Source organism: Haliotis rubra, unplaced genomic scaffold, assembly GCF_003918875.1.
Source record: "Haliotis rubra isolate DU_JTF1 unplaced genomic scaffold, ASM391887v1 Scf7, whole genome shotgun sequence".
In the NCBI taxonomy this organism is placed as follows: domain Eukaryota; kingdom Metazoa; phylum Mollusca; class Gastropoda; order Lepetellida; family Haliotidae; genus Haliotis; species Haliotis rubra.
The window spans coordinates 1354382-1380168 of record NW_025767412.1 but is presented as its reverse complement, the minus strand read 5'-3'; the positions used below and the strand labels follow the sequence as shown (position 1 = coordinate 1380168).

General features: G+C 39.5%; 1 protein-coding gene and 2 long non-coding RNA genes across 5 annotated transcripts in view; 1 reads left to right on the top strand and 2 right to left on the bottom strand.

The window, feature by feature from the left end:
* Window positions 1-7603: 7603 nt before the first annotated feature.
* LOC124258691 lies at window positions 7604-7988 on the bottom strand. Its single transcript, XR_006893650.1, has 3 exons — window positions 7922-7988; window positions 7674-7843; window positions 7604-7619 (listed from the first exon to the last, which is right to left on the bottom strand). It is a non-coding gene; the product is annotated as an uncharacterized LOC124258691 (long non-coding RNA).
* Window positions 7709-8490, top strand: LOC124258692. Its single transcript, XR_006893651.1, has 4 exons — window positions 7709-7781; window positions 7930-8069; window positions 8231-8300; window positions 8433-8490. It is a non-coding gene; the product is annotated as an uncharacterized LOC124258692 (long non-coding RNA).
* A 388-nt stretch (window positions 8491-8878) lies between these two features.
* Window positions 8879-25787, bottom strand: part of LOC124258690 (dedicator of cytokinesis protein 3-like) — a 150582-nt gene continuing 133673 nt past the window's right edge. The window contains exons 44-53 of one of the 3 annotated variants that reach the window (XM_046692763.1): window positions 25323-25406; window positions 24256-24375; window positions 23226-23320; window positions 23030-23102; window positions 22530-22547; window positions 15494-15572; window positions 13778-13933; window positions 13575-13637; window positions 11538-11632; window positions 8879-11236 (exon numbers count right to left, since the gene is read on the bottom strand). In XM_046692763.1, coding sequence (XP_046548719.1) covers window positions 10985-11236; window positions 11538-11632; window positions 13575-13637; window positions 13778-13933; window positions 15494-15572; window positions 22530-22547; window positions 23030-23102; window positions 23226-23320; window positions 24256-24375; window positions 25323-25406 — 1035 coding nt within the window. In that variant the 3' untranslated portion in view covers window positions 8879-10984. Of the gene's footprint in view, window positions 11237-11537; window positions 11633-13574; window positions 13638-13777; window positions 13934-15493; window positions 15573-19881; window positions 20028-22529; window positions 22548-23029; window positions 23103-23225; window positions 23321-24255; window positions 24376-25322; window positions 25407-25787 lie in introns of those variants that run through there. The other 2 variants (XM_046692764.1, XM_046692766.1) reach the window with 2 other exon arrangements.

Here is a 25787-nt window from a genome sequence, read left to right as displayed (position 1 = left end):
TAATGACAAGCGAATCAACGAGACAGCAATAACACGCTTGTATATTGTGACTGATAATTATGCGGTCGATTCAGAAAGTGCATGAGGTATGTTGGGTAGCCAATGTACGTCCTCAACAACCCGCTGTGATCCATAACGAGTACATGTTCTTTACAACTCAAGCAATGATCCTTTAAGGTAGCATACCCCAACATTGTTTGTGTACAAACTGACATGTTCCCCACCTGGGTATGTCATAGTGGCTGCAACAATAACCATCATATCCATGTACACCTTTCTAATGGAAACAGGTTTCCTGTAAAATGCCCTGTTTGTATGGCGGATATCTAAGATGAATATCATCTGTTATATATGTGTGTGATGCTTATGCCGATTTAAGAAAGGAGTATATTCCACAGAAGTATTTGGGTCACCCTACAAGGGAAACACTTATAATAATCTTATCATCAGAAGACGAATCTGTCCATATAAAATTAGCCCTGTTTTTAACACATTCGCTGGAAGAGTCTGGTTTCTCCTGTCAACTAATGTCGCAATGTCATGATGCTTTTCAATGTCCATACCTTGCCTGTCATTACAATACTATGTATACGGGCCAGAGGCCTTATGTACAATAAACCATCTTGATCTTGATCTTGACTGATAAACATAAAGGAGGCAGTCGTTGCCTTGTCAACGCCCACCTAGTAGCACATCCACAACATGCCGATATAACATGAAAACAGAAATAGCTGTTACCGGTCCTCAGTGGCGCGTATCTCTTAAAGCGTTCACTCGGCATGGAAGGGCCTAACACCTCGCTGACTTTTAACAGTGTATTAACACCTATGTTCGATTTTTATGTTACCCTCAAGACATTGCATGCAAAGGTGATAAATGGCCGTAATAAATGAGCATATATTAGTCCAATTATGTCACCGGCTATGTCACCTCATAATAAAACGTTGCGGAAATTGGGCTCACTCTCACCAGGGATACTCCACTATATAGTCTTCCTGCTAGAAATCAGGTCACTCATAACAAATTGGTGCTTTGTAATTAATGAGCTTGAACTCAGTGTGCCAAACGCTCATGTCCCCCAAATGAGACTATGGGTGACTTCTCACTGAAAACAGACTATAGCCAGCAAACTAGCGGACCGTTACGCATAATTTGTTATCATCACATCAGCAAAGTGGGATATGGTCACGTGACGAGGTGGTCCGACCGTGCGACCTACTTCGTGTTCGATATATACCTGCTCACAAAAAGTGGCCACTGTATAGGAAGGAGTGCAGTTCATGCAACACATCAGTCGTGTTTGGGTTTAGACATCATGAGGGTGAAGAAGACGAAGAGGACTGAGATGTATCGAGACAGAAAGGTATATGTGTTTGATGGCGTGAAGTACTTAAAGCGCCAAGATGCACAGGACTCTATATGTGATTCGGAAAAATTATCAAACGGACGATATTACGTCTCCCTGCAGAACTACGAAAAAGGTAGGATTCTTTATTTATGGACAAGTCTTCGAAGTCATGCCAGATCCTCCGCATCGAAAACAATAAGCAGCATAAAGAAATGGAAAAGAGTGGTTCAACAAGCTCAACATCGAGAAAGGTTACGCCCACTTATCCTCACCCTGAGACGTTATGGGTGTGGGAAGATCTTGATGCAATCAACAATCCACAAGAAGGCAAAACAAAACATGTATCTGAGGAAAAGGCGTATCTGCCCCAAAATGTAAAGCAGAAGGTATGCTCCAAACGTCGTATCTGAGCGAATGTACCTGTAGCACCTGTGAAAACTGGTTTGGTTGTGGACGAGAACCCAACGAAGTTCCCATTTTTAAATGTGGAACATGTAGACATACAGAGGGAAGATCTACTAGATCAATATATTCACCCATCTATCCATACAAATATGATTTGTGGTAGTCTTAAGTTTGACATCTTGTAAACTCATATACAGTCCGGAATAACATGTCAGAAGCTCAGTATGCATGTTTAGTGTGTATTCAATATATTATTGTGGTTTTCTATGGGGCTGTTGCGCATGATTTCAGTTGAAATGAGCTGCTCTACAGGTCAGTGCAAGATACCTCACCTCTGTGATATATGCCGTGGCCTGTAACCCGTGGATGGAAGTACTATCGCCCGTACCCCCACCCCCATTAAGTTTCATTTTAGGCAAATCATATCACTTGAATTCCTCATCTGATAAAGATGAGTTTTAACATGTTTCTTTAATTGTATTTGAAAATAATGAAAGACATATCCAGCTTCTAAAAATGCCACTCAAAGAAACTTCTCCTCCTGTACATGTCACGGGAAAGTTTAAGAACAAAACTCCCGGGTGTGTACAGAATTGACATACAAGCTTCAGCGCCATTCACAGGTTCACATATCTGAACTCTTGGGGCTCATAGAGGTTTTAATCAAAGTTTGGATAATTTCAGGTGCTTTAAAACTTGTTTTAAACATGTTTTCAAAGCCTATTTCTGTAAACAAAGGAGAAGTTGGAAGCTGCTAGTAAGGATTCTATGTTATTTTGGAAGATTTTGAAAAAGTGTAATTCTTCCGGTAATATTTCTCAGTCTATAACTAATCAGCAGTGGGTTTGTCTTTACTTGGTGCAGACCCGTGAAGGTCCGGGTTAGAATGTGCCGGGTCAGTAACCCGTAACCTGTTTATTTGTCAACAGAAGATCAGAAGGGCTTGATGATCCTATTCCCAGCAGGAAGTTTTATGTCAGATAGTTAATTCTGCTAATAACATATCTGGTTTTATAACGGTAATGTTATTGACACTGTATCATTTTACAGGTACCTTGGAATTATGTTCACTCCTAAATTAGCCTAGCGTAAAGCTACATCTTGTCTTGCATCAACAAGATAATAACGCAATATTCTCTGTTAAAATTGTTCTAAAGGAACGTGGCAGCATTAATTGTACAGATTTATTTAAGATTTTTGATTGTATGAAATCACGTATCCTATGTTATGGGTCTGAAATATGGTGCACATCCTACTGTAATACTATTAAATTTGCATATTAAATTTTGTAAATATGTTTTGAAACTTGGAAAATCCACCTGTAACAACATGGCCTTGGGTGAATGTGGAAGAGTGCCTTTACAGTTTACTTATACAACCAGTGCTGTGAAATACTGGTGCAGACTTCTAAACATGCCTGACTATAGATTACCCAAACAATGTTATTTTATGTTATTATCTTTACACAGGGTAGGACGAAATTCATGGGCAACTAAAATCAAATATATTCTTTTTCAATTTGGTATTGGACTTTTTGGATAAACCAGGAAATTGGTGATCACAAAATATTCATTAAATCATTTAAACAGATTACATAATAATGTATTGCAATCTTGGCAATCATCTTTGGATAGCAGACATAAATGTTTGTACTATAAGCAATTCAAATCTTTGTCAAATGTAGAGAGCTACTTGGTAAATGAGTGAGTTTAGTTTTATGCCACTCAGCAATATTCCAGCTATATGGCGACAGTCTGTAAATAATTGAGTCTGGACCAGACAATCCAGTGACCAACAGCATGAGCATCGATCAGCACAATTGGGAACCGATGACATGTTTCAACCAAGTCAGAGAGCCTGTCCACCCGATCCCCTTAGTCGCCTCTTACACTGACTGAGTTTAGTTTTACGCAGCTTTTAGCAATATTCCAGAAATGGGCTTCACACATTGTACCCATGTGGGGATTCGAACCCGGGTCTTCGGCGTGACGAGCCAACGCTTTAACCACTGGGCTACCCCACCGCCCCAGTCGCCTCTTACAAGAAGCATGGGTTGCTGAAGGCACATTCTAACCCGGACCTTCACGTGTACATTGTAATGATATCCCTCAATATTTAAATATTATATATGCCCGATTTCAGTGTTTCCGTGTTTTGAAACTGGTAGATACATTAATGTTACATATAATGAAGGCATTGCCTGTTTTGTAAATTAAATGGTATTTCCTTGTTGAAGATGAATGGCATGTATTTTATATCTGTGATACATATTCTCATATCAGAAATAAGTACATATCAACATATTTTACTGAATGTCCATCATTTATTAATACTATATCTATATTACAGAGTAAAAATGTTAATCTCATCAAGGATGTTTATTGCAGAGTAAAAATGTTAATATCATCAGGATGTATGTCTATATTTATACTATGACAAGAGACACAAATCTGAATGAAATACATTACATGTGTTCTAATTATCCATCAATTTATGGATATGTATTTTGGGACAGAGGCCTGTTACTGAAATAAAATTATGTTCTGTTCTGTTCCTTTGTGACCGCCACCTGTTTTCTTGTTTGTTTTGTAGGAGCTTATAGTTTATACTGTTTACATGCCTTAATCCCTGCAGGCCTTAATCCCTGCAGGCCTTAATCCCCGCATGCCTTAATCCCTGCAGGCCTTAATCCCTGCATGCCTTAATCCCCACATGCCTTAATCCCCGCAGGCCTTAATCCCTGCATGCCTAAATCCCCCCATGCCTTAATCCCTGCATGCCTTAATCCCCGCATGCCTTAATCCCACATGCCTTAATCCCATGAGAGCCTTAATCCCCATGCCTTAATTCCCGCAGGCCTTAATCCCCGCAGGCCTTAATCCCTGCATGTCTTAATCCCGCAGGCCTTAATCCCCACAGGCCTTAATCCCCTCATGCCTTAATCATGGGTTTCCAATCCAAGAATTGTTCTGAAACTTGTTCTTGGTCTTTTTATGTTGTTTACTCCCAAGAGAGCTGCCAATGAAAATTGAATCTACACATATCCATTGATGGTGCATAAACCTCATCCTTCTGAGGCAAGGGAAGTAACTGTCAAGCGAGATAAGTCCATTTTCCTTTTTTCCCCCGATCCCAGTCCATTATCAGTTGCCTCGAACATGCAATAACCTTATCCTATGAGCATTCACCTGAGTGGAATTTGTTCTATTTTCATGCAATAAAACCACAATCACATCAGTCAAGTCTATATTTCAAATTTACTTTATTCATCAGTTGTCTATACAGCAATAAAATAGTCGACCCAACAACAAATAACATCAGTAATTGTGTAATTCTGTAGATCATGACAAGAAAACAAATGAAACAAAATCACACAAAAATACTGCTTCCTGTCAACTATTTTCAAACAATGAATGTACATTAGGACTTCAAATGTTTTTAGACATTCTGGAAAAAAAAATACATAAAGTCTGAATCAAATTCTTCAAGTAATAACAAACTAATGTAGTTCGAATTGTAAAAGAAATAAAAGAAAGCTGCAAATATTGGTACATCTCTAATCTTGTCATCAAATGACTGAACAAAGCATGTGCTGGTGAAGACTGATTGACAATATTTCAACCTAAATCTTCAAGTGGGAATATTGAAATGTGGTGTGATTATGAAATGAAAACTTTCAACAACAATCAAGACATACAACTATTTGCTGTCTCTATAAATAAGAAAACATTCTCATAACTATACAAGCTCTGTGGTCAAGAATCAGGTCTTTTTCAGTAATGATAACAAACCTAACCATTCTTAATCAACTGAAAATACTATGCACAGTGAGACAAAATAGTTTGGCAAGCCTAGATACCATGTAACTCTGTTAGTTCATCAACCTGCATTAGCACTAGTTAGCACTATAGTCTAATGTAAGCATTTCATAGGACGACTTGATACAGTTCAAGGATTGGACTCAACTAGAATATGCTGATCAAATGTTCGCCAACCACAATGAAGATAATTTTGAGCAATAAGTTCTTCCTCTGTCTCAGCCTCCTCTCTCCTTGGACTACATCTACTTCCATGACTTGTGCTGGGTAAAATGCCCTTCGTCACTTCCTTCAGCCACAGCAACAACATCATAGCATTATGCCAAATCTTTATGATGTGTGGATGTTCCCATGAACCATGAAGATGTTAAAACATTATACCCTATCTTCTGGACACATCTTTCTCAATAATAAATGAGTGATCATGAATCATAGCAATGCTTATGTTTAAAAAAATGTCAAAACATAAGTGACAAAATCCTTACCCTATATCACCCATGTTTCTTGGAGAAAATGCACACTCAATAGATGATTCAAATAAACAGTTAAAGTCCAAACAAGTAATCATTGTGATGAAAGACAGCCAGAAATATCAGTTTGATCAAAATATGTTATGATGCATAAAACTTCTTCAAATCCAAACATCAGCCTTCACCTTGTTTATTCTCAAGGGAAATAACTCTGCCAGTTTGTAAGCAGTCCAGTAAATGTGGTTTTGTTTGTTTGTTGTCAGCATGAGCATCAATTTATGCAATTTGCATGTGTAACACGTGTCAACCAAGTTAGCGAGCCTGACCACCCGATCCTGTTAGTCACCTCTTATGAAAGCATGGGTTGAAGTGAAGTAAATGTGAGAATACCTTGATAGATGTTAGTGACACCCATTTTGTCATAGTAAATACATAGCCTGTTATACAAGACCAAAGAAAAATAACACCATAACACTTAAATATACTGGCAAAATATTTCTGCCAGTTGCATGTAACTATTTATCATTGGTTCTTAATTATAAATGTCAATATTACAGTTTAAAAAGTCAAAAATACTATTTTCACTGTACAATTCCTGTGTATACATTTAACGGTCCCCATGTTCATATTAATGTGAAATATCACCTAAATGATAATCTCCATAAAGGTATCATAAAATCTGAACACTATTAACCAGAGATATCATATCATAACTCACAATATATTTTGAAAATATGCTAGAAGAATATCTCGCTATTTCACATTCCAAAGCTGATCAACTGAGCTTCAGGGAAAATATGAAACATGCTACATACTTGATTAACTCTTTGAGTTTCACAATGACAAAATGATTTGTTTGTCGTCATAAATTAATAGTTGTTGTAACTCATTTTAATGAAAGATAAGACATCCTGCTATTCCATAGCAATATATATAATTTGGTGTATAAACTTCATATACTGTTTTAGATCAGTTGCTCTGATCAAATCTCAAGTCTATTATGCACTTAGTAATTAGTTGATTATATCAGTATTTAAGTATCACGATAGAAAAATCTTTACTCTATTATTACTGCAAATTGATGGTACATGTCTGTATTAGCAAGAGCATCTACAATTTCATATATTGAGGGACAGGAATTCTGAAAATGAATTTGTATTAATAATTAACTATCATTCATATACCACCAATCATCATCATCATCATCATCAACAAATAAATACTGATGTTCTCTGACTACTCCCTTGTTTATCAAATCACATTCAGACACTTCATCAAACTTTCGGATACATCAAATACTGGTGAAAACTGAAATAACACGAAGATTATACAAGCAAATATAACTTGAAACATGCACCTGTTCTTGACAGTTTCTGGGTTAAATGATATTGTGGCACTGACGTAACCTGACTGAATACAGTAGAGATGATATGTTTGGAAAATGCTTGCAACAATCTCCTGTCATCTGTGGTTCTATAAGATTCTGTGAACCTTAATTCAACTCTCAGAAATTCTATAAGATTCTGTGACCATGTACATAGGTGCCACACATCTTGAAGATTAATGTCAGAGTTTCAACTGCTTCAGACCACTTATATAGGTTAACATCTCAGAGATTAATGTCAGAGTTACTCAAGTTTCAAACGGCTTCTGTGACCACTTGTATATAGGTACCACACATCTCGAGATTAATGTCAGAGTTACTCAAGTTTCAAACGGCTTCTGTCACCACTTATATAGGTACCACACATCTCGAGATTAATGTCAGAGTTACTCAAGTTTCAAACGGCTTCTGTGACCATCTCAAGATTAATTATATAGGACACACATCTGAGATTAATGTCAGAGTTACTCAAGTTTCAAACTGCTTCTGTGACCACTTATATAGGTACCACACATCTCGAGATTAATGTCAGAGTTACTCAAGTTTCAAACGGCTTCTGTCACCACTTATATAGGTACCACACATCTCGAGATTAATGTCAGAGTTACTCAAGTTTCAAACGGCTTCTGTCACCACTTATATAGGTACCACACATCTGTGACCACTTAAGATTAATGTCAGAGTTACTCAAGTTTCAAACGGCTTCATCCGAGTTAACCATGTATCAAGTTTCGGGTACCACACATCTCAAGATTAATGTCAGAGTTACTCAAGTTTCAAACGGCTTCTGTTACCACTTATATAGGTACCACACATCTCGAGATTAATGTCAGAGTTACTCAAGTTTCAAACGGCTTCTGTCACCACTTATATAGGTACCACACATCTCGAGATTAATGTCAGAGTTAGAGTTTAAACTGCTTCTGTGACCACTTATATAGTACCACACAGTCGAGATTAATGTCAGAGTTTCAAGTTTCAAACGGCTTCTGTTACCACTTACATAGGTACCACACATCTCGAGATTAATGTCAGAGTTACTCAAGTTTCAAACGGCTTCTGTCACCACTTATATAGGTACCACACATCTCGAGATTAATGTCAGAGTTACTCAAGTTTCAAACTGCTTCTGATAACCTTAATATAGATGTCAGCTTAGTTGCAATGTCATGTCAATGTTACCCAGATTCAACACTGCTCTTGTTAACCTTAAATCAGCTGTCACATATCACATGTCGACACATCAGTGTTACCCATGATCCAGACACCTTCCGAGAACCTCAGTCTATTTATAGCTGGAGTCTTTCATACTGGTTGGTTGGTTTGTTGTTTAACGCCGCACTCAGCAATATTCCAGCTATATGGCAGCGGTCTGTACATAATCGTGTCTGGACCAGACAATCCAGTGATCAACAGCATTAGGGAGTCTTTCAGAGCAAGTACAGCATTTCGTGCAAGATATACTTGGAGACACATGGTCTGACTATTTCACAGTTCTCAACACTATAGCAATGGTACTGTGGGAGGTGCTATAATATTGATAAAATGTTATGTACCCATATTAATTAAATTCACATTCAAATATTAATTAAATTCACATTCAAATATTAATTAAATTCACATTCAAATATTAAATAAAACTAAGTCCTGGGTAACCAGTATAAAATTTCCAGAAAACGACGTCATGATTAGCATTCAATATGAAACGGAACAGGAATGTACAATAATATTATCTCTGTTATATACACATTTCATCTATGTACATCCTTCCACAGGTTCCACCATGATGGAGCAAAGCGAGTCTAAGAAAGGGATATTATGTCACCAAACATTATGGCCAGTCTGAGCATCACTTTCTAAAATACTGTGAAACCAGTAATCAGGGTAGTAGCATTTCCAATTACATTCTGATCAACATATTTCTGAATCATGGGAACAGAGTTACTTCCCTTTTTACAAATAGAATTTCTATCAGTTACCGTCATGTATCATTTGTTTGTCAACGCTACACTCAGCACTATTCTGACTTAGTGACGGTAGTCTGTAATCATCAAATTCAGGCCAGACAATCCAGTGATTGATATAATGAGCTACAAGTCATGATGTCATCATGATATAATGCTCAATCTGACATGTCACCAAGCCTGGCCTTGTGATGCATTAAGTAGTTTCTTACAACCGACATGAAGGCTGTGGACCCATCCTAATGGAGCGACAAGCATATGCTGCTGTTGACCTACTCAGATAAAAAATCCCAGCACGACTAGTACAGGGTCCCAGGGACCTACTGCAACCCAGAAATTCCAGGGGATTCTAGATTTACCCGGGTATTACAGACAAGGTTTCACTGTAACAAGCATGCAGACCAGATAAACTCAGTGATGTAAACTTCCACACCCAAACTTCAATAATGAAATGTTTCTACACTTCATGAAGTAAATGTAGTTGTGTATTATCCAGGACAATCACAAACGTTACTGACGGAAATGGAACACATTATAAATTTGTCTTTGGTTCATTTGTTCCCCTTACCAATTAAGATGATTGAGTAAGTGATTGAATTTACATTCTAGGTTATTTGAAAGCCATGGAGATACATACATGTGTAAAGGTTTGCCTTGAGATCAACACTAACACTACGACCCTAGGTCTGTTACATAGGCAATACATAGAATCCATATTTGGCATGACAAATGAAAAAAAGTGTTTTAACAAGAAAATTCATAACTCAAGACAAATCATAATTTCTCAAGTTCTCATAATGCCTCATACAATTTTCAAAAGAAAATATACATTTCAAGACAAATCATAATTTCAGCTTCTACTTCTCCTAAATGTCTTAATAGAGCTAAATATTAAACTGTGACCTTTGTGAAGCCCTACGTGTTTTGTTTTCTTCCTTGTCCAAACAAAAGCATATGTCTTAGCTGCACCACGAGAAAAACTTTCTGTCAAGGTTCTTTGTCTTAATGACTTAAATAAGAGAAGGCCTTCCAGCACTGCTGGTGTACATCCCACAGCTGGGTATATAAATAGAGGAAGATCCACAATCTGATGATCAGCTTCTCTGCCATCTTGTGTCCAGAACAGATCCTCATCTTGGTCCCAGTGTTTCCATGGTGTCCTCCATGGTAGCTATGTCTTCCTCTACACACTGTGTCAGTCTCTATGTACAAAGTGATGTCTGTCTGTAGAAGTATGTTGGTACTGATCCCTATCATGGTGTCTTCAACACAACAAGAGGACATCCTCTTTGACAAATTATTCAGTCTTCAACAAGTGGGTGTCATCAACACAAGAAGACATCTTTCTGAACGTTTTCAGTTTTCTAACATTGTTAACAAGAGGATGTCCTCCTTGACAAAGTGGTCAGTTTCCTCCTGCGAGTAGGTTTCTTCATCACTAAGGACGTCCTCCTGGACAAAGAGTTCAATCTTCTTCCACATCTGGGTTTCTTCATCACTGGAGGACGTCCTTGACAAACAGTTCAATCTCGTCCTACAATGGTTGTCTTCAAACACAGGAGGACATCCTCCTGAACATACCGTTCAGTCTTTTCCTACATGTGGGTGTCTTCAACACTACCAGAGGATACCCCTCTGTACATGCTTGTTCGTTTAGGAACAGGTGGGGGTGGAGTAGCACTTTCTTTAGGTGACGCTTGAGATGATGTGCCTACCTCTGGGAGGGGCGGGATGGAGGGCCGTGGGGGCACACGTGGAGGCAGAGGGGGGATCTTGTCTTCCCCACTGGCTTGTTCTTTCACAGCAGTTAAGCCTTGATCAAATGATCCATTGACAGCACTAAGATTCTGTGGAGAAATAACAAACATGTAGATCTTGTTCAGGAAATCCACCGAGAAGATGACACAGGACTGAAGTGTAAACTCAGGACGACCTGACTGACTATTGTTTTTTCATAAATATATCTGCTTTCTATTCAAAAGTTGTTACTTGTCTGTCAATTTAAGCAGCATTTCTAAGGTGATAAATATTCATATTTGAGGAGCATCATCCAACATCTAATCATACAGATTTAATCTTGGAAATTTATCCAGCACAAGTACAAGGCACAGATTCTCAGCAAAGAACAACTCAAGGATGAACAGTTACCCTTGCTCTGCTGGGTACGGCTGGTTTCTCTTCAGGTACTGGGGGTACATTGCCCGATGTTGGGGAGGGGACATTGTATGACAGGAACCGCAAATCTGTTCAAGGAAAAATGAATCAGTAAATACGTATCTCTATCATGGGAGCAGAAAAGAAACTATGGCAGTTGGCTTCACTGTAAAGGAGAAAAAAGCTTCTCTCACATCCAGTGTGCAGGTATAGAAGTGCTCATTTGTGTCTCAGGATGTGTCCATTCATGTGTGCAAGGTCTGGGGGCTGGTAGGGAGGTGAGGGGAGATGTCTGGTGGGTGAGGTGATTGGAATGTGAGGGGAGATGTCTGTACTGTCTGGGCGGTAGGGACGGAGTCTGATGGGTGGGGTGGGAGGTTGGAGTGGTGTCTGGAAGGTGAGGTGGTGAGGGATGATGTCTGTATGTACTGTCTGGGCAGTAGGGACAGAGTGTGATGGGTGGGGTGGGAGGTAGGGGTGGTGTCTGGTGGTTGAGGTGGTGGGGAGGTGAGGGGTAATGTCTGCATGTACTGTCTGGGCAGTAGAGACGGACTCTGATGGGTGGGGTGGGAGGTTGGGATGGTGTCTGATGGGTTGGGGTGGGAGGTAGGGGTGGTGTCTGGAGGGTGAGGTAGTGGGGGAGGTGAGGGGTGATACCTGGATGTACTGTCTGGGCAGTAGGGACGGACTCTGATGGGTGGGTTGGGCAGTAGGGACGGACTCTGATGGGTTGGGGTGGGAGGTTGGGTGGTGTCTCATGGGTGGGATTGGAGGTATGGGTGGTGTCTGGAGGGTGAGGTGGTGGGGAGGTGAGGGGTGATGTCTGTACTGTCTGGGCAGTAGGGACGGAGTCTGATGGGTGGGGTGGGAGGTAGGGTTGGTGTCTGCTGGGTGAGGTTGTGGTGAGGTGAGGAGCTGCTGCCTGTACTCACCATGTGTGGACTGTCTAGGTGGTGGGGGAAGAGGGAGGTACGTGTGTCATCTGGTGGGAGAGGCTGTAGGGAGGTAGGACTGTTGCCTTTACCAGGGAGACTATATAATGAGGAGTGGTCACTCCTCGAAAAGCCCCTTAGCGTATGCCTTGGCTCGTCACATGACCAGTGTAGCCAATATGGCGGCAGCTTAGAATTTAAGATTGAGCCCGGTATATTTTCAACAGCTGATCACATTCACTGAGTGTTGTGACAACTGAAAACCTTCAATTCTCGGTACACAGCGAAGAAAGACTAAATTCTATCGCTAAAAACTTCTTTCACATATTCGTTAGGGAAATATACCTTTAGTTGAAAGGCTCTTGCAAGTAATAGTGATAGTTTTATCATTTAAAAAAATTTGTTTGATGTGGGTGAAAAATATGACATATCACCGATCCGTTCTGATCCGCCATTGATGCTTGTGATGCTTGAGTGTTATAGTTCTAAAACTTCTTTCTTTCTTTCTTGTTGATCTTAGTATTTGACAAAACTGGAAAGGTGTTTACAACGCTCTGTAATAGTTCTAAACTTTCTGTTTTTGAGGGGTCTGTGACAGTGTCAGTTAACATTCTGTCAATGCCCATGCCATTCCACACATGCTATAAGATATCTGAATTAATTACAAATGTAAAAAAGGTCTCAAAGTAGTTTTTTTTTTAAAAAGGGCAGCTGATGTTAACACATGTGTTCTAGCGATAGTTTTGTGTTCTTTAACATGTTTGGGGAGGGATGGCCGTGGTGTATCATGTATTCTTTCATTCATGCACATACGTATTTCTTTCTTTTGTTCTCTTTCTTTATTTCTTCCATTCATTCACATATAGTTCTTGCTCTTAATACTTGCTATTCATTCATTCATTCATTCATTCATTCTAAAGTTCCGACTGATACAATAAACCAGCTGAAGTACTGTTAAACGCAGCCAAAGTTGCGCTGGGAACGAACCAAGTCACTGTGTGCGTTGGAGCATGAGGAGGCACACGCTAATTAGTACAAATGGTAAAGAAAGCAAGTGAGTGACCTATCCCTGTTGTAGATTATCCCTGCCTTTACTCACCATGTGTGGACTGCCTGGGTGGCGGGGGAGGTGGTCTTGTGTTCAGGATTCCAGTTCCAATTTCTGCAGAGTGATGGAGAAGAATTAAGACAAAGATTTACCTAAAACACATGTAAACAATCTCACACAATCCTAGTATAGTGCAATATATTCCAGGAAAGTCAGGTTTGTACAATATACTCCAGTAAGTTTAGTAGTCTTACCTGCAGCATTAGAGGTCCTCCTCTGGGGCAGGGGTGGGGGCGTGGAGGGGTCAGTGTTTGATGCATCTGGGCTCGACACCATTCGCTGCATGGTCGGTGTATCGGATGTCCTTGAGCCTGACCCAAGGTTGGAGCTGGACACTGAGGTGGTCAGAGCTACAATCACACAAAGATCATGATACCCAGGTATTTACCATGGTAATGTGTATACAACTTTAACATGAAGGAGTAGAAAGATTATATGTTGCTGTTCTCACTGAGAGCAATGTCATCACATTTAGACTGTGTTGTGATACTACTAGTGCTCAGTGTTTTTCAAATTAGTTGGATAAATAGATATTACAAAACAAGTAGGTGTTGAATATGGAAAATATTCCAACGAGATATGTTTAAACGTTTTGATCTGTTCACAAGGGGTGAAAGCTCGTGAATAAATCAAAACGTTTAAACATGTCTCGTTGGAATATTTTCCATATTCAACACTCACGAGTTTTGTGATCTATTCATAACACATAGGACGGGAAAACGGTACATTCAAAGAATCGAACATCAAGCAGATGATGCCAAATGGAAACAAAACAAAAGGGAGCTAACTCTGTCACGACTACTTTACACATGAAAATAAACAATTAAAAATAATCAATTGAAAAATAATACTAATCCCCAGGACACACCGAAATTGAATTTTAACTATCCACAAAACTAATGTTTTGTTTGCCTGACATTTTTTTATCAAAAGCTACTTGAATGTTAATTTAAAATATCAAGGAGGCAACAGAAGGTCACTTGCACTAAAGCAGTTCAGCATCATGACGTTACTATCGTTGAATAACCTAGTTTGGTTACACAACACTCATTGGATAACTTTCAAGTGGTTACAAAACACCTGGTTTCAACTATCCAAAATAATCTCATAAAGATATTCAGAACATGCGTGTAATAAACAAATGTAGGGACTTATATGACTTATATCAGCAGTAACTGTCCACAACACAGGATGTCCAGGCAAACAAGGGTTTGTGGTTTATCTGACATGCAGTTTACCTTGAAAAATATTACGCAGTTTTGATTGTTTATGGTTTGATCTCACAAGATATTTGAAAGATATTCTGTAGTGAAAATCGTTTATGACTTGGATTTGATCCAGATATATGGTAAACATAAAGATGGCCTCAATATGGCACAAAATGCATGTGAACAAATAAGATGTGTTCATAATGGTTGTTGATGCTGACAGTCTGGCAAGTGATTCAGTGATGATAGTTACTATGACAATCAGATATATTCCTGATCTATCATAGCGGCCTGTAACTAAGCCAATGGTCGATACTATGAGCAACATGCTATTGGGGCATCATGACACATATTCAACAAAGTGTGACTGCCTGATCCATCTTTTGTTTGTTTTGTTAGTTTGTTATTTATCGCCACACGCCAGCTATATGGCCGTGGTCTGTAAATGATTGAGTCTGGACCAGACAATCCAGTGATCAACAGCATGATCATCATTCTATGCACCCGATCCTGTTCGTAGCCTCTTATGACAAGCATGGGTTGCTGGAGAACAATTCTAAGCCAGATATTCATGGGTCTGATTCATTCTAGTCACCTCACATGACAAGAATAGGTTACTGGTGATCAAATCTCTCCTGGGTCGCTACAGGGTAAGACTCCTCATTCATGGAGAGATGGCTGACTACCTCTCTGACTACTTACCTCTCTGACTACTGGGAGACTGGTTGAGCACTGGGTCACTACCGGTAACACCTCGTGACTGCTGCAGTCGATTTGTTAGCTGAAACATATATATACATATTGTCAATGTAGGCTGCAGTCTACAAAACTCACTGTAGTCATTATCATTATTATCACCTGAAACAATATACACATGGCATCAGTACAATCAGTTGCAACAATATATACACTGTATCAGTACAGTCAGTTGCAACAATATATACACTGTATCAGTACAGTCAGTTGCAACAATATATACACAGTATCAGTACAGTCAGTTGCAACAATATATACACAGTAGCAGTACAGTCAGTTGCAACAATATATACACTGTATCAGTACAGTCAGTTGCAACAATATACATATATGGTGTCAGTAGTCAGTTGCAACAAATATATACAACAGTAGCAGTACAGTCAGTTGCAACAATATATACACAGTATCAGTACAGTCAGTTGCAACAATATATACACAGTAGCAGTACAGTCAGTTGCAACAATATATACACTGTATCAGTACAGTCAGTTGCAACAATATACACATGGTGTCAGTATAGTCAGTTGCAACAATATATACACAGTAGCAATACAGTCGGTTGCAACAATATATACCATCAGTTGCAGCATAATATATACACAGTAGCAATACAGTCGGTTGCAACAATATATACACAGTGTCAGTATAGTCAGTTGCAACAATATATACACTTACCAATACAGTCGGTTGCAACAATATATACACAGTGTCAGTATAGTCAGTTGCAACCATATATACACAGTACTGGTAGTCAGTTGCAACAATATATACACAGTAGTGGTACAGTCAGTTGCAACAATATACACATGGTGTCAGTATAGTCAGTTGCAACAATATATACACTTACCAATACAGTCGGTTGCAACAATATATACAGTGTTATCACTTGCAACAATATCTACACAGAATCAGTACAGTGTGCTGAAACAATATATACAATATCACTACTGATAGTCAGCTGAACATCTGGTGTTAACACTTGTGACTTCTGTACTCACACTGAAACACCAATATCAAACAACACCTTTACACTTTCATTGTTGTATGATTAAGAGATACTTTGTATGAAAACTGATGTATTTTTAATTTTCAATAATTATGGAAGCATATCAAAATTAACTATTAGTAAAAAAGAAATTGATGTTTAGTGTTTTAGATGAAGCAGAAATGTTTAGAAAAAGTTCCTATAAAATCCCATAAAATTGGAATGAAAGACAAAAAAACCCAGTTTATCAGACAAGAGTGGTCAGAAAGTAGTACAATTGAGCATTCGCACCAACAAAAATACATAGACATGTAAAATACCAACAGAAAATCACATTCCCAGCATCACAACAGTTGCACAACCAATATTCACAAAAACAAGAAACTGAGAAATACATCAACATATCCACATCTACATCTACATATCCACACAAAAGGAATCAACAATAACCTACAACTAACACATCTACCAATCCACTAGTTATACTCACTTCAATATGTCACAAACAGACTAACTTGACCTTAGAGCTGGCAAGAACAGACTGATCATTGCTATATTAACAAGCCATTAAGGACCTGCCAATCTTAATTATAACTTGAAGTATGTCTCATACTAGGTAGTACCCCGGAAGTATCATTTTACACGCTTTCCTCTCATTAACTTGTGACGGTCGGCATGTTACACTTGCCACATGAAATACAGCTGTATCACACAACAAATCTGTGTCAACTTGTACAAAATATTATGTAAGAAATTTAGATTGAAATTTACTGAAGTTAGTTTTAAAAACATTTAAGTAGCCTTGCATGTTCCACTTGTTTATGTAGACGATATATGCTTCTCAAGGTTATTCATTATTGGTGTTGCAAACTTGTAATATTGACAATAATTTCTGTCAGTCTGTAATTGTTTGAAAATGTTTCCCTAACCCTTGCAAGTATGTTCAGGCTGTTGAAAAACACGATACTTGATGCCAGAGGCCATATATCAGTATATGGTCTTGGTGATGCTCGTCAAGGCCATGGATTGTTGAGTATAAGCTGGTTATTGAATTCTTGGGTAATATTGACAAAATTTCTGTCAGTTTGTAACTATTCAAAAATGTTTCTATAACCCTTGCAAATACTTCAATCTATTGGGCATAATCATGCTGGAAGCCACGGTGGCTGATCAGTCTAGGCAGCTGACTTTGTGTGCTGGCGATCTGACGGGGGTTCGAATCCCAGATGGAGAAAACCCAACAAAAGTAGTACAATCTGTACTTCACTAAGAAAGTGTAATCCCAAACATAACAGATGTTACATAATCATCTTCATAACTTAAGATGACATCCGCATGGCAGCATGGCGACTGAGATCAGTTCCAACAAACGTTCTGTTTCTATTTTACAACATAGTTGACTTTATTAAAGTCAAACCATGGAGGCATGAAAATATTTAGTCTTGGTCACACAAACCTAGGGTTGATATTAAGAGCACTGTAACAGTCAACCAAGTCAGCCAGACTGACCAACGGACTAACTTTAATCTTGCTACATGCAGTACAGTGTTGGGTATCTAAGGAAGGGCTTCTTATGATTGTGCAGCAATCTATTTAAAATGTTTTAATATATCGCTTGCATTGTTGGCCCACATTGACCCCATACATATGTACTTATGCATCACTATCAGAATATTTCAAGATGCATGAATTTCTGGGTAAGGAGCGGTCCCCGCAGACGTGGAATCAGGTAATGCATCCCATCTGTATTGTACTATGACTAGGGTTGGGTATTGCCAACATTTTCACATTGCGATATATTGTAATGTGTGTTGGCGTATTGCAATATATTGTGACAGTGTAACACATGGTTAAGGCAATGAAATTCTTGTTTCCTTTCTATTGAAACAATGCCAGAGGCCACTGTCAGGAATCAGTTGTGCTTGTACAAGAGATCAATTGAAAATGTTTCCAAATTGAAGACTTCGCTCTAAAGTTTGGAACTCGAGAAAATGCGTCTAACGCTATGCGTTCAGTTCCAAATGAAATTTAGAGACTATCAATTCTGCCTAACATTCATCTAATTTCCCAACACAGTACGTTTATCTCCTGATTCAGAATCGTTCAAGTTTATTAGATAAAAGTTCAAACGGTATGTGCGAATGTTAACTTTCGCGATTTGGTAAGCTGTGTTCTGATTGGTCAGTCCAAAAGGTTAGCTGACACGACCTTCTACTAGGTTTTGTTAGAGCCTAAGTTTACTTAGACTGGTGAACAAGTGAGTTTCCACAGACCTATTTTCACTAGAAACAAGCTATGGTAACACAATATTTATTGTGTCATAGCTGTGTCTATGAGTACCTCATGTCCATTAGCACTGTACTTATCCTGAGATAATTTGTTGGACTCTACAACACTGTCGATGGCATGTCAAACACCTACAGGATTGTTGGCCATGATATCAATCAATGACACAATTATTAAAAAACTGCCATCAAATAGCTGGAATATTGCTGAGTTGGCATAAAAAAGCAAACAAACAAATATATTAATACATTTATGAGACAAGTAAGAAGGTGTGGATACCATCCAAAAAAGACGCACAGAAACATGGATGACAATATAACGGCTGTTAGTAAGGTTTCAGGAAAATAGTTTCCAAGCAAATAGATCTAGTCATTACAGCTTCTTGATAGTGGCATAAGCTGAAAACACGTTTAGGATTAGTAATGTTTCATTGTAGGAGGTAGTAATGAATCCTGGCACAGACAAACCAATGTTTAAGAGTGACAGCAACGAACCCCTCAAGTTGAGATGGGTGGCAGTCTTCAGCAGCGATATCACAGAAAAGAGAGGACATCAAAGATGGCAACCTATCCAAGTACAGTAACTGCTCAGCGTAATCCAATCTTAACGGCAAAGGAGGAGACTTGGAAGCTTTAGATAACGAACAGGAAGTCATTCAGAACTCATAGTAAAGCAATATCGTAAAAAGATTAATACTAAAAACAGAAATACGAAGAAACAAACACACAACAACAACCATAGATGTGGATGAGGTCTGCCAGCACTTCCGGCTCTGTAGACATGTAGACAGACAGGCAACATGGAGGAGGAGAGAGCTCTGTACAACAGTCAACATGCTCCATTCACAAACCTACAGGTGGGAGGCTACTGGCAGTGAGTCCTGCAGTGAGTCCTGCAGCAGTCTGATGTCCTGGATGCCAAGTAGCTGACACCATACAGTATTGCTACACAGGGGAAGAGCATTTCCTGACCAGTGTGGCCCTAACTGTCCATGTCCGAGTGGACTCCTGAGAGAGACCAATGCCAGTGAGCCTCCCTTCCATGTAGCCTTGTAGTAACAAACCTGTTGTAGTGCCGATCCGGACACCAGCGCAGAGGCCGGGCGGGAGGGAATGGGGGGTGCCTGCTGACCCCCAGGTAAGCCCCATAGTTTGCAAGACGGGAGCCAATTCTCCGTTTCTCAGGGGGAAGGGGAGGTATACCCGAGTCCTAACAATCAAAACCAGGGTCATCCAGAAAATAAGACAGAAAACACCATAACATATAGGAAAACTTCACATCTGTATTAACTGGGATGTTATGAAATAAGTTGCTTCCGTAGACAACTTCATAAAAGTAGCATTTGAAATCAATCTGCAACTTTCAACCACAAAACATCTATTTGCTTAAACCGAAACTGCAAATTTCTCAATAAAATTATCAATGATTTAACTTTTGTTGATATTATTTTAGTATATCTTATCAAACAAAGATGTCAAGGCATTAAACTTAACTGATAACAATCGGTATATTTTACACAGGCTGTCAGCACTATGAATATATACTGCTCAACAGAACTTTAGAACATGTGATTCTTTGATGTTACTATTTATAATTGGTAGTGTGTTCCTTAACTTCTTTTGAGTAGTATATTTGCCTGAAGCTTAACACTGAGACACTTTAGTACCATTAATCTTGCTGCTGAACACAAGCAACAGTAGAGCTTCTTGTGGTAAATTGCAACAACACTAAGGCTATAATGTTAACCGTATGAGTGAGTGAGTGAGTTTTACGCTGCTTTTAGCAATATTCCAGCAATATGACAGAAATGGGCGTCACACATTGCACCCATGTGGGGAATCGAAATCGAACCCGGGTCTTCAGCGTGACGAGCAAACGCTTTAACCACCAGGTTACCCCACAACCCCCTGTAACTGTATGAGAAAATGAAGAACTTGTAAGCACCTAAGCGGGTAGGGACCACAGTCAGTGGACTCAAATTTAAATTTTGTCACCATACCATTATAGATAGTCACAGCTTCAGTTACTGAATATAGTTATATAACGCTTTTATAATTATTTTCATGCAATATTATGGTAGGTGACACCAAAAATGCTTTTCACACATTTCCACTCGCGCTAACACTTTAACCACTTGGCTACCCTACTGCCCTGCAGTGAAACTGACAACACTGTTCAGAAAAAGGACCAAACATAGTACCCCTGTTGGATTCAAACCTGGGCAAACACTGTAACCACTTGGCTACCCCACTGCCCTACAGAGAAACTGACTACCCTGTGCAATAACAAGCACTAAATCTTGTACCTGAGTAGGCATCAAATCCTAACAAACACTTTAACCACTTGGCCACCCCACTGCCCTACAGAGAAACTGACTACCCTGTGCAATAACAAGCACTAAATCTTGTACCTATGTAGGCATCAAATCCTAGCAAACACTTTAACCACCTGGCTACCCTACTGCCTTGCAGAGAAACTGACTACCCTGTGCAATAACAAGCACTAAATCTTGTACCTGAGTAGGCATCAAATCCTAGCAAACACTTTAACCACTTGGCTACCCCACTGCCCTACAGAGAAACTGACTACCCTGTGCAATAACAAGCACTAAATCTTGTACCTGAGTAGGCATCAAATCCTAGCACACACTTTAACCACTTGGCTACCCTACTGCCCTGCAGAGAAACTGACTACCCTGTGCAATAACAAGCACTAAATCTTGTACCTGAGTAGGCATCAAATCCTAGCAAACACTTTAACCACTTGGCTACCCTACTGCCTTACAGTGACACTGTTCAGGCACTGTTGATGAACAACAAGAAAAAACAAAATACATGGTGTTTCCTTATTTTTACGAGTATTAAATGGAAATGAACTCAACTTCAACTTTTCAATATCCTGGCTTTCTTTCCTTAATGTTGACATTATGAAGTAAAATCCTGATACAGAAATAATAGAATTTGACCTAGTACAAGGGAACTTGCTTTAGCAAGGCACAAAAAATCAAAACACCTTTAATGGTCGTATTCACACATAATGAATGCAACCAACAATATACCAGAGCATTATAAACCCTGTAGCCAGTCCCTGTCGCCTTAACGGCAAGATACATAAAGTATCTGTACTGTTAACTGTAGGATACATAAAGTATTTGTACTGTGAACTGTAGTATATATTAAGTATCTGTTGCCTCAGCTGTATGATACATCAAGTCACTGAGTCAGTGATACAGGATACATCAAATAATGAAAGCCAGAATGGTAGGATACATCAAGTCCCTGTAGAATCAACTGTAGGACACATTAGGTCCTGTAGAATGAACTGTAGGATACATTACATAACTGAAGCCAGTACAATGGCACATATCAATACTGAGTAAGTCCATCAATACTGAAGGATTAGTCAACTTAGATGGAACTGTATGATACATCAGCGAGTAAGTGAGTCTGTGAGTTAGGTTGTATGCCCCTTGAAGCAGTATTCCAGTTATATCATGGAAAGTCAGCTGCCTGTGGGAGGAGAGTCCTGATGATGCAGGTCTCAGACATTTATGAACCCACAAGTAGGATACACTAAGTTAGAAGCATCTGTAGGGTAAATTAAGTTAGTCACAACTGTAGGATACAGATAGCTAGAAGATATGAGTAGTTGTCGACCATGTACCTAGTGTACAATGACAGACACCCTGCACCAGTAATGGAGCATACTTACAGGCAGCAGTGGATCTACCTTGATAAAACAACAGGGGGAGCACAAGATAACACTTCACTCACCTTTCACAAATGTGAAATGAATGTACTTCTAATTAAGGATTTTTTAAACATTTGTCAATAACTCCAATACATATACATGTACTACCAACTGACTGAGCTGTGACAACTCATGACAAGCACTTGCTTTAAGACTTTAGAGATGAACACATCTGTACACTCCCAAGGGAGTTCAGAATAGAATTTGACCAGGTATAATAAACTGTTCACAAGCCACTGCACTAGAAGTTTTCCACCATATGGAACGTGCTGCATAAGTGTACTATATCATTATATTATTATTATTTTTGTACATACATTTTTATTAAAAATTACTCAAACCGATATTTCTAAGCCACCTTTGGCTGAAATAATTATTGTTTTGTTTTTCTGCCCCCATGTAACGCTCCATCAAAAAGTGTTTCCACTACATGGCTGAAGGCCAGCTAATGGCAGGTTTACCTCAGGTGGGTCCATGTAGATGTTGTCTCCGTCCTGGGAAATGGCCTCTGCTGAAGTGATGGAGGACCTGTTGCTGAAACAGAGAGTTCTTGAGTCAGTCTGGTTTCATGCTGCCTTAAACAATATTCTTGCACTATCACAGCATGCATGGGGTTGCATAACTAACTCATGTAGAAATCGAACTTCAGAGTCTTACCTGCTGCTTGAGTTGAGGGATCCGCTCCCGGGGGTGCCGGGGCGAGGCACTGCTCCCAGAGATCCACCCCGTAACCTTCCCGCTCTCGGAGACCCCTGGAATCATGGAAATCACACTGGTCTAAAGCATTGAGTTTTGATATTGTTGAGATCAGATCATTTTCGTTTACTTCATAAAATGTCATGATATGAACAGCAACAGTCATTCAATCACTGTCTGTGTGGTCTTCAGTCACTGCTCCAAGTCAGTTCCTCACCATTCTGTTTTCCAGCTGAAGTCTATGTTCTTTGAACAGCAAAATATCAACATGCCAGTGTGCAAGTTGGTGTTAACATGAGGCTGAATCTTGCAGTTTCAGTTTGTACCAGTGCCAGTTCTAAATGTCATTACAAGGCTACAAGTGTGGTAGGTGAAAGTAAGGTGGGGTGTAGGAAAGTAAGGTGAGGTGGAGGAAAGTAAGGTGGGGTGTAGGAAAGTAAGGTGGGTGGAGGAAAGTAAGGTGGTGTGGAGAAGGAAGTAAGGTGGGGTGGAGGAAAAGTAAAAGGTGGGGTGGAGGGTGGAGGAAAATAAGGTGGGGTGTAGGAAAGTAAGGTGGGGTGGAGGAAAGTAAGGTTGGGTGGAGGAAAGTAAAGTGGGGTGGAGGAAAGGTGGGGGTGGAGGAAAGTAAGGTGGGTGGAGGAAAGTAAGGTGGGGTGGAGGAAAGCAAGGTGGGTGGAGGAAAGTAAGGTGGGTGTGTAGGAAAGTAAGGTGGGTGGAGGACAAAAAGGTGGGGTGTAGGAAAGTAAGGTTGGGTGGAGGAAAGTAAGGTGGGGAAAGGAAAAAGGTGGGGTGGAGGGAAAGTAAAGGTGGGGGTGTAGGAAAGTTAGGGTGGGTGAAAGGAAAGTAAAGGTGGGTGGAGGAAAGTAAGGTGGGGTGGTGGAGGAAAGTAAGGTGGGGTGGAGGAAATAAGGTGGGGTGGAGGGACAGTAAGGTGGGGTGGAGAAAGGAAGTGGAGAAAAGGTGGGGTGGAGAGGAACGGCCTGTGACTTACAGACTCGGTGATGTCCTGCTTAAGTTTGGAGAACATCTCCACCAGAGTCTTCTGCAGGGGCTTCATCTCCTCAGTGCACATGGACTCGGTCTTCTGCAGACCTCGCTCCATCAGGTCCACCTGGAACAAGAGGACAAAGGTGTAAACAAACATGTGTTCATTTGAGAGGTAATAGATTTTCAATGGTAAATATTTACCTGGCCACATGCAAGCAACATACCTGAACAAGTTTAATAAATTATTGCTTTCTACCATCAGAGTTCCATAAGTTTTTCTGAACAATGATCATCAAGCATCTTTCAAAATATATAGAGAATACTACACAAGGTCTCATTACATACGAATTATACGAAACAAGTGTCCTTCCTATGGTATCTGACTGAGCGAAAGCTTCATATAATTCGTATGTAATGAGACCGAGTGTGGTATTTTATTTATTACCCACGTCTTACATGCATTAAATTGACAAAATGGTTTTAAACCGAAACCGGTTTCGGAAGAGTTTTGTACTGTACTGTAGTACAATATTTGCATGATGTCACACTGTAATAGCGTCACTAGCAATATGGCAAGCGTTAAGCAATGTTTACATTCCCACAATGCGTTTAAGTTGTAGAATGAATTAATTCACATGTTTGTTATGAATGAAAAAATAGTTACGTCAGAATGTTTCACAATATATATCAATACTAACACAGTTCAGTCATGTATTCAACATTAACTCAAAGGACAAGAAAACAATTTGAGCGGTAAATACTAATTTGCATGACAAAGCATGATTACACAGTGACCAAATGACATTATTGTGTCTTATTACACAGATCACAATATAAAATTTGTTGCCATTTTGTCAAATAATACCAAATTAAGATATGCGATGTCAAATTGTTTCAATATATACAAGGGACATATTTCTACAGCCTTACAACTTTATCACAATGAGAGCAAAGTATAACAAAGAATATGAATACCTCTAGAATTATACCAAAGTTTGACAACTGCAATCACAACCCAAATTCTGCCATGTACACAGTTTCCTGATCAAGCGAGACTAATGACTCTCTCACCTGCTCCACCAACAGCAACTTCAGCTCCGTCAGGTGGCACACTTCATCAGGGTGCTTCGATGCAAACTCATCACAGAAGAAGGCCTGCAATCACACTTACAACTCATCACTGTGACTTATGACAGAATTGTGGTCTGTGGTTATATAGCATTACGTACACACTGAGGTGCTGTTTGTTGTTATCACAGCAGTGTTCAAAAAGTCCAAGACCCGTGAAGATCCGGGGTAGAATAGGTCTTCAGCAACCCATTCTTGTCATAAAAGGCGACTATGCTTGTCGTAAAAGGCGACTAACGGGATCGGGTGGTCAGACTCGCTGACTTGGTTGACACATGTCATCGGTTCCCAATTGCGCAGATCGATGCTCATGCTGTTGATCACTGGATTGTCTGGTCCAGACTCGATTATTTACAGACCGCCGCCATATAGCTGGAATATTGCTGAGTGCGGCGTAAAACTAAACTC